The sequence below is a fragment of the Camellia sinensis genome, chromosome 9, assembly GCF_055761805.1.
Source record: "Camellia sinensis isolate YWXY chromosome 9, ASM5576180v1, whole genome shotgun sequence".
Classification (NCBI taxonomy): Eukaryota; Viridiplantae; Streptophyta; class Magnoliopsida; order Ericales; family Theaceae; genus Camellia; species Camellia sinensis.
In genome coordinates, this window is record NC_138969.1 from 37,651,620 (window position 1) to 37,661,666 (window position 10,047).

The following is a 10,047-nucleotide window of genomic DNA, read 5'->3' on the forward strand; positions in this document are numbered from 1 at the left end:
AGGAAAGCCACAAAATGGGAAACCTTTCCCCTCCCGAACAAAGCGGCCTTTCAGGGTTCCTTGAATAGGTGTATGCACCAACTCATAGTGCTTCCCAACTTGTTTAGCCTTGGCCCTTCCTGCCATTTCCTTTCTCTTCCTTACCCAATCCTCTTTGGTAGGCGTATAGCCTAGAACAATGGTATAAGGGTTATGTGGCACTTCGGCCAGCGCAGCAACGCCCTTCTGGCCGCTCCTTCCCAATCCTATTCCAGGCACATGCTGCAGTTTATTCATAAGGTAGACGGATTGTGCATTGATATACAACCCCTCATCAATAGCCAGAATATCTTGCACTACTCAGGCCTCGGCCAAGGTGAACCCAAACAAAAAGACATCCTCCTCGCCATGTACAATTTCCAGTACCGGTGTAGTGACTTCCGGCGGCGGATGTATGGAAGAGTTCACAAAAACAATAGCTACCCCCCTCCCATAGGGGTATTTCAGCATCTGATGCAGACTAGAAGAGACAACTTCCCCTTAGTGCAACCACGACCATCCAAGGAGTAAATTAAAGATGGCTGGAACATCCAGGATGTGAAATTCAATGTCCTGTTATGCCGGGCAAACCTGAGTCCTAATCTGAACTATCCCCATCACTTCCTGACTTGTATTGTCATAAGCCCGAATCACCTGGGCCGTTGGTACGAAATCTACTGGCTTCAACCCGATAGCGTAGGCCGTGCATGATGGGCACATATTGATAGCAGACTCTGTATCAATCAAGACGACTAGTATCCACTTCCCTTTACATTCAACAGAGATGTAGAGTGGTTTGTTGTACTTAGAGCCCTCAGGCGGCAATTCTTTGTCTGTGAAAGTCATAGTCGGCAAACCCCCTATTGGGAAGACCAGTTCCACTAACTACTCAGGTGTTGTCTCGATAGAGAGTTTAGCCTTGTCCATTGCTGATAGGACGACTTGTCTATGCACCCATGAAGCCATGAGTAATCCCCAAATAGAGATGTCGGCTTGAATCTTTTTAGCTGCTTCAATACAGCTTCCTCTACTAGCAGTTTATCTTTCTGCTTCTCTGCCTCCTTGTCTTTCCCTGATGCTTCCGGCTAGTCCAGGTGTGGGGGCTTAAAGTACCGCCCACTCCGAATCATGTGGTCAACTTCCTTGATGTCCTCCTCAAGCTCAACTAAGTCATCTAGCCTTTGGCTTGGTCCGTCCTCCCGGACTACATTAACCTCCATTCTCGTCGGTAATTCCACCTTCGGTCTAGCCTGGCTAGTTGGCATAATGTAATAGCAAGGGTTGTACTCTTCTTCAATTAAGCTCGCGAAGCCCTCAGCATGCCTTTCTCTATCACCGCACCACCATGGGTTTGGGTTGGGGTATTAACGCGCTTATCATGCACAAGTCTATGCTTTCCGGGATGAACAACACCGACTTAGGCAGGTGGGAAGGGGTGATGTATATGCTGGGGTCGTATGGGACGACCATTGTTTGGATAAGGTTTACTTGCCTTGGTAGAGGAGGGGGTTGGTTATGTGGTGGGAGAGGATTTGTAGTGACGTTCGGCTTCTCAGGAGGCGGTATCACCTTGTTGTCGATGAGATCCTGAATCTCATGACGGAGTCTAAAGCATAGGTTAGTGTCATAACCATGCTGCTGATGGAAAGCACAATACTTGGCCGGATTGTGTGTAGAAGGAAGGGGATTAGGCAATGGGTGCGGCTCGAGGGGCTTTAGATGCCCTTTTCTGATTAAGACCCTCAAGGCCGTAGACAGAGACATGTAAAGCGGAGTGAAAGTCCTCTAGCCTCGGGGTGGGTACTTTGTAGGTTGTGAGGTGGTTCCGGATGCACCGGTAAAGAGGGTAGTTATTTTCGGTGTGGTGGTGACCATGCCGACATCAGAAGTCCTTCCAGCTGCGTTGTTATTCGTAGCTGCATCTGAACTGCGTGTAAAAGCCCTCGTGGGTTGCTCCTTTTCATGGTCAATCAGACCCTATTTTATCGCATCTTCTATTTGTACCCCTATCTCATGAAGGTCGACAAATGTAGGTAGAGGTAAGACAATCATCTTTTGCAGCAGTTTCGGTTGTAGATTGTGAACGACCATCCTTATTTGGTCCTTTTCAGCTAGCCTGGCAGTCATCATGGAGGCCTTGGCCCTCCATCGAGTGACGAAATCAAAGAAGCCCTCCTTTGGTTTTTGACGAGTAACCTCGAGATCACGAGTTGTGACCTCGATTTGAGTGTTATAAGAATATTGGGCGACAAAGGCCTCAACCATCTCTTCCCAACTCGTCTTCACAGAATCCTCCAACTTAGTGTACCAGATAGCCGCAATACCAAACAGCGTTCAGCCAAAGAGGGATAGGTTCTGTAATCTAGTCAGGCCATCGGCCAGAAAATATCTAAAAATAGCCCCAAATGGACCATGGGATCTCCCGAACCATCGAAACGGTCTATGTGTGGCATTTTAAACCTGTTCGACAGTGTGACTACTGCATCTGTGTAGCCGTCCTCTATATCTGGGATCAAATTGACACCTTGAGCTCGTTTGAAGAGCTTCTCAAGCTTGTTCACTTTCAGAGCGGTGGGGGCGACCTCTAACTCAAACGGTGTGTTCGTCGGATAGGCCGGTGCTTTGGAAGTCTGAGGTGGGACTAGCCCTGCTGGGATGTCCATATTCTCCTGGACATTAGTTGTATCCTCGGGTATTGGAACCCTAGCTGGGGGTGGATTCGAAGCAGAAGCTACTGCTTGTTGTGGTTGCTACTGTTGTTGAAGCCTGGCAATCAGTTCAGCCTGCTGGGCTGCAACCTTTGTTTGGCAAGCGGTAACTTCCGCTTGGTGGGCAGCGTCCCGCTGCATGGCCTCGATGGTCTGTTGAAGTTGACGCATCATATCTTCCATACTGACTGAGGGATGTTGATCAGTCAGAACAGGTGTATACTCTCTTTCTGAGGTAGAAGCAGAAAACTAGGCCTAACTGCGCACAGGTGATGTAAATAGTGACTGCTGAATTCGCGAGTGTTGAACCTGTGATCTATGCCTAACTGTCCATCGTCTCGTAATCGGGGGTAGCGAAGCAAACACTGGTTGTCCTCCGATGAGATCCTCAAATCGGTAAATCCTCCTGACTCTGGTCCAGAGTGCTCGGGGGAAAACTGCTTTGTCGGAAGTAATTATGAAAATACTACCTTGCAAAAAGAAAAATAAAGCAAAAAAAAAGAAACAACAATTAGCAAACGCACAACACCTCGGCTTAGACAAGGACAACACACAGTGAAATCATAAGCTGGACAATCTGTACTCAAACACTGATTTCTGCCCTCAAAATTCTGCCTCAAAACTAATACCCTCAAACTGATACCCAGACTTGCAACTGATACATACATTCTTGTAGAGCCACACTCTAACAGCACATATCAAGCAAGTGAAAGCCAAAACACCTCTATGGTGGGGTAGGGTTTCCCTATCCTAATTTTGTCAGGAACTAAGGGTTCACTACGCACGCATGCAATTTCATACAATCCTGCATTCGGGTGAGCAACCTGTCCTAGTTTGGAATAGTCTTTAAGGCTTTCGATATGCAACTAGGTCAAATGGTCAAAAGGGGTGCCTCTGCAAGACCAACTAATATATCTCTTGCTCCTAACACCGAGAAATGAAAAGGAGGATCAAACGGTACAGTGATAGTCCAGATCCAAGGTTTGTGTTCCCATAGTGGCAGAGCCCGTAACCGGTCAGCCTATTGGCAAGCTTTTCCAAGCAAGCCTCCGGCAAACCGTTTAGGAATAGCAGATGGAAAACACTGTGACTTAGGCAAACCTATGGAAATGCAAATACAAAAAAACACATAAGTGTTAATAAAACAACATATCATGAGTTCGAATCAAGTTCTTTAAATCCCTAGCAGAGTCGCCAAAAACTATAGACATGACTTTATTTGCGCCTCCTTTCGAAGAGCTCGAATCGGTCCTACAGTTTGGACTCCTGTTACGGTTCAGAATCTAATCTCACAAAGTGCAATGTGAGACTGATAAATACCAAAGAGTCCAATCCGGCAAATCATTTTGGAAAATTGATTTTAAATCAAATAATGCCAAAACTAGACAGCTTTGCCAGATTACAAAGTCGCTACCTAAATATTTTACTTTGGGAAATTTAGGAAACCCTGACTCGTGCCAAAGGCCACATGTCCATCATCACCAAAGTTGCCTCCGCTCGGGAACTTAGGTACGAGAGGGGAAGGTCCTGAAATGAGCACCCCTGCTTGCCCGATCAGAAGATCGGCCTCTACTAAACATGATATGCTGTTTTATAAACCTTACGTATTCTTATCCAGTTATTAGCTAACTTTACTATGTGACGCACACACAAATAAGTATAGACTAAGTCGCAAGAATTTGAACGAAATTCAACTCATGTTTGTTTTCGAAAAGGGTTTGAAAATGCCACTCTCAAGTGGGCTAAAGCGCGGATTTGCCATCAAACATGATAGGCTTAAAACATGATTTTGCCACTTCGCAAAGTGGGCATAAAACTCGCATTCGTTGAATTTTTCCAATTCAAACAACAAAGCCTTCATCCACAGGCATTCATGCAGTTTCACATATAAGCACATAGCCTCATGGCAAGCATGTGAAACATGGCAATATGGCATTTACACTCATGCAATATACTAAAACATAAAAGCTTACCGAGTACTCCAAGCCAAAACAGAAGCTAGTTAGAAACAATGCATGATTTATAACTATACAAGATGCCTAATGCAACACATGCAATATGAAATTAATAGGATCGGCTACTAATATGGCATATGATTTGCAACACTTTAATAACATGCTTTGAAACACGTATTCAAGTAAGTATTGAATTTGACAATGCAATTTGAATGATGCCCTGAGCATCGGTGCATGCAAGACAAAAGAATGATGCAAACATGTAAGCATAAGGTATGATAATCAAAACGTGCCCTAATTTGACAATCGAAAGCGGTTAAATAAAAGGGAGAAAGACGTAGGGTTGGAAGACATGCACACACGCATGCACACTTATTACATCATTGCGCCCTCGCGAAGGAGAGGCAAGCTATACTAAGCTAAGCTAATATTACAAAATAGATTAAACTAATTAATTGCAACACTTGTATAAATTAGCTGTAACTAATAAAGCAATTAAGTGGCCTCACGGGCGAGGGAGACATGCATGCTAGGTTGGCTTCCTCCCGAAAATCAATTGCCTTGCCATAGGTTGCCTCTGTTTGCACTCGCCTTGATCTCTGAACATTGAACCAACTTCCAGATTGCTTCTGCCCCAACACAGGAACACTTCTGCACAAAAATGGACTGGTGGCCGGTCGGCCATAAAAGGTTGGCTGTCGGCCACTTTAACTGGCCGGTCGGCTAGTTTAAGTGGTCAGTCGGCTACTGCTTTTTCCAGACTTCTATTTTTGCTGCAACAGAGAGCAACAGAGAGCAACAGAGGCAAAACAATGCATTTTTCAAGGAATGTGTGTACTACTACACTCCTTATCATTTCTCAAGCTCAAAGAAGTATGGCACTTGGCTCTCAAGCCACCAATCAAGCATTTTCAATGCATGATGGCTAGAAAACCAAGCTTATTCAAGCTTAATGAATGCACAAATAAGGCTCAAAGGGCCACCACCCTATCATGCATGATCAAGAGTGATGGCAACCAAGAAACGTGACATGTTTCATCACTTTGAGTATGAAACGTCCCACATTTCTTGTGTTTGGATTAACGTCCCATCCAAACACATGCAATGCAACACAAATGTTTATCTTGTTCATGTTTTACTTTGCTCATTTTGTTTACACATTTTGCATTACCGATTAATCCTTTAACCGATTAAGTCCAATGTGAAAGTCCTCTGATTGGAAAGATGGCCTAAGTCGCAAGTGCCTTCAGCATGAAAGAGGCCTCATGCTGTTGGTAATGAACTCCCGAAGGAATTAAACGATTAGGCATGAGAGCCTCAAGTTCACACTCAAGCGAACAAGGGGCTCAAGACCACTTTCAAAGAAAATTAAAAAGTGAAGAATACAGGGAGGTTGCAGACTTTTTAGTGCTGAAATGGCATGAAAAATAATACTACAACATGCAAGCAACACATGCACAACATGTTCAAAAGCCAAAAACACTAAACTAGTGAAGAGCACTACACTAGAGGCATGCAATATCAAGCTCATATGACCAAACCAGCTCAAAATAGCGCTAAAACATGCCAAAATAGTGGCTAAAACATGTTGAGATTGAAGCATAGAAGGAAAGAAAAACATTCTCATTTGTTAGCTCGCAAGCAAGACTCAAAACACAACTCTCAAAAGCATTGAAAGAGTGAAATAAGTGAGAGTGTGACAGAGTTATATACACTGAAATCACATGAAAAATGATGCTACAACATGCAACCATCTCATGCAAAACATGCTAGAGGCCTTAAAACACAAAGCTAGTGAAGGCATTTGCCCTATAGCTATACAAAACAAGGCTCATATGATCAAGACAGCTAAAAATAGAGCTAAAGTAGGCCAAATCAGTAGCTAAAACATGCTAAGATCAAGTCACAAAAAGGTAGAAAAACATGCTCACATGTTAGGCTATCTACACTTGCAAACAAGACATAAGGAGAGGAGGCCACCCCCTCCCATTTTGGACCTCAAAACAAAGTTTCTACCACTGAAATTCCTCTAGAATTCAATGGTTAAAAGGCCAAGAAAATTTTGTTTTAAAAGCTTTGAAAGATGGTACAAAAGGCTTCACAAGCCTAAGAGCAAAAAAGGAGGCAACCCCCCTAACTCAACAAGACTCAAACCATCATTTTGGAACCTTAAAAATAGAGTTTTTATTGGTTGAAAAACCATGTCAAAACAGTGTAAAAAGATGGCCAAGCAATTGATTAAAACAAAGCTTAAAGGAAGTAAGCCTTATACCATTGAAGCATAGCAACAAACAACCACACTTTTGAGCTAAAACCAGCCTTAAGAGCTCCAAAAAAGCCTCAAAGAATCTCAGCTCCAAGATAAGGATATTTGGTTAAGAGTCTTAGTGCAAATGTGTAGAGAAATCTCACTTTCAAGCACAAAATAGAGAGAGAGAGAGAGAGATTTCTAGAGAGAGAGAAAAAAATTGCTCACAAATTTTTGTAACCCCCAAATGGAGGAGAGACCTCCCCTTATATAGAAATACAAGCCAAAGGCTTGTATTCATCACCCCATACACGTGTATGGAGATGGCATTCAGTGATCATAAGCTGGCACAGCTGGCAAAGAAAATATCTGAAAAAGGAGAACACTGGTTGTCGACCACTTTAGGTGGTCGGCCGGCTACCTTCCCTAGTTAACCGACCATTTCAAGTGGCCGACAAGGGGGAAAAGTGGCCGACAAGTGCCAAAAGTGGCCGACAAGTCCCTTCCCCCCTCCAGGCAAGAGGCACCAAGGTTTGGTCCAAAAACAAGCACAAAACCAAGAGGTTTTAGAGGCTCAGAGACAAGGCGTTCCACCGAGAAGTTCAAGCACTCAAAACGAGCTCAAACATGCGCAATCATCAAGTGTACAAACGATGACGTCTGAGTCTTAAGGTCGGTCAAAAATGGTGTGTCTACAGGTACGTCATCATTTTTGCAGTCATCCCCACAAAAAGCTAAATCTTCAAGCCACGTGTCAGGTGGGAGTTCGGGAAACTTGCCCTGAGTTACCGGAGCATGTTATAAGTGTAGCCAGATGGGTCACAAAGCTGCGAAGTGTGGGTAGATAGGTGGAGCACAGTTTCAGTCGGTGTGTCCACAGAGTCAACCTCAAAGTAGGAACCAGCAACAATCTTGTTATCAATGCAGCCAACCTGAATATTTGAAGAAGTTTTGTCCATAGAAAGTAGAGGCTTCGGAGATGGCAGGGTCTAGGCAGTCTGGAGTTCCACAGATGAGTCAGAGACAGAGGCAATCGTATTAGTCGGCTCAATCAGGACAAACATCCAAGACAGTTCAAGGAGCCACATCTGCTCAATCCACACAACAAACTTATGTGCAGAGGGGTGATGTAGGGAAGCAGAGATCGCGGGGAAAGGTGTATGCATTTACTGCTTCTGAGCAAGCTTCGGGGCCATCAGTTGTGCGAGGTACATTTCTCATCTTCAATACATGGGCATAGGTGTTGATTGACACTGGGGCATCACATTTCTTTATTGCCACGTCATTTGCATCATTGCTGGGGTTAGACAGCAGACAACTACAGACTTTGCTTACAGTAGAATCACCAATAGAGGGAAAGGTCAGTCTGACCCGAGAATGCCAGGGGTGTGTAGTTGAGGTAGTAGATCGACAACTTCCTTTTAATTTTGTATTGTTGGAAATGTCAGGTTTTGATGTTATTCTCGGAATGGATTGGTTGTTCATGTACCGGGCAACAATAGATTGTCATCGGGGGAGGGTCACAGTGTGTACTATAAGTGGTTATTGTTTTACGTTTTTAGGGTATAGGTATGATATATCCTTACCCTTCTCATACTATCCTTGTCGCCGAGATCAGTTTAATTCTCTTTTAGCAAGCCTTTGGGAAGATGGAAGTGATGTAGTCCGGGGATGAATTCCCAAAAGTAGTGTGTGCATATCTCGATGTCTTTCCTGAAGATCTCACAGAGTTACCACCTCATAGGGAGGTAGAGTTCACCATAGACTTGCTTTCGGGTACGACACCGATCTCATTGTCACCGGATAGATTTGATCCAGCTAAATTAGTGGTTCTGAAGGAACAGTTACAAGAGTTACTTAGTAAAGGCTTTATATGCCCTGGTACGTCTCCTTGGGAAGCCTCGGCATTGTTCACAAAGAAGAAAGGCGGGTCCTTGAAATTGTGCATAGACTATCGAAAATTGAACCAAGCTACAGTTAAGAATAAATACCCCTTGCTAAGAATAGATGATCTCTTTGACCAACTTAAGGGCTCTCGTTGTTTCCCCAAGATAGATTTAAGGTCGGGTTACCACCAAATTTGAGTTAGAGAAGAGGACATTCCCAAAACCGCCTTTCACACCCGATATGGTCATTATGAGTTCTTGGTTATGCCTTTTGGGCTGACCAATGCCCCAGCTACGTTCATGGACCTAATGAACCGAATCTTTAGAGAGTTCTTTGATACATTTGTTGTGGTCTTTGTAGATGATATCCTTATCTATTCGCCTTCCAAAGAAGAGCATGAAGGGCATCGTTGTACAATCTTCCAGCTTCTTAGGGAGCACCGGCTATATACTAAGTATGAAAAATGTGAATTTTGGCTTACAGAAGCGAAGTTCTTGGGTCATGTAGTTTCAGGAGACGGAGTTATGGTGGATTCTTCAAAAATAGAAGTTGTGTTAAATTGGGAGCAGCCTAAGAATATCTCCGAAATTCGAAGCTTTCTGGGCTCAGTTAGGTACTATCGCCATTTTGTGAAGAACTTTTCTTCTTTAGCATCTCCGTTGACCAAGTTGACCCGTAAGGGATTAAAGTTTGTTTGCAGCGAAGCATGTGAGGACTTCTGCCAAGAATTAAAGTTTAAATTAACCACTGCTCCCATCCTTATCATTCTGAAATGAGGATTAGGTTACATGGTGTATTATGATGCCTCAAGAGAGGGATTAGGGTGTGTCCTTATGCAAGAAGGAAGGGTAGTAGTATATGGCTCGCGCCAACTGAAGACTCGTGAAGGAAACTACCTGACTCGCGATTTGGAATTGCTGTCGTTGTTTTCGCTTTGAAGTTGTGGAGACACTACCTCTACGGTGACAAATTTGAAGTCTTTTTAGACCACAAAAGTCTTAAGTACTTATTTTCCCAAAGGACTTAAACCAGGGACAACGGAGGTGGATGGAGTTCCTAGAAGACTATGATTTTGAGATACACTATCACGCTGGTAAGGCCATTGTAGTAGCAGATGCTTTGAGTAGAAAGTCGATGAGTGCAATAACCAACTTAGCAATGAACGAATGGAAGATGATGGGGGATGTTAATGAGTATTCTCCGTGGCTCGGTGAATCTTCGGAACAAGCAA

General features: G+C 43.8%; 1 protein-coding gene across 1 annotated transcript; it reads left to right on the forward strand.

Moving 5' to 3' along the window:
- The first annotated feature begins 9,115 nt into the window (after positions 1 to 9,115).
- On the forward strand, positions 9,116 to 9,592 carry LOC145799359 (putative mitochondrial protein AtMg00860). Its single transcript, XM_082888921.1, has one exon. It carries the CDS (start codon positions 9,116 to 9,118, stop codon positions 9,590 to 9,592), a length of 477 nt encoding a protein of 158 aa, XP_082745047.1.
- The last annotated feature ends 455 nt before the right edge of the window (positions 9,593 to 10,047 follow it).

Coding starts and splice junctions, on each gene's coding strand:
- LOC145799359 (XM_082888921.1), top strand. CDS start 9,116: ATGGACCTAATGAACCGAATCTTTAGAGAGTTCTTTGATACATTTGTT.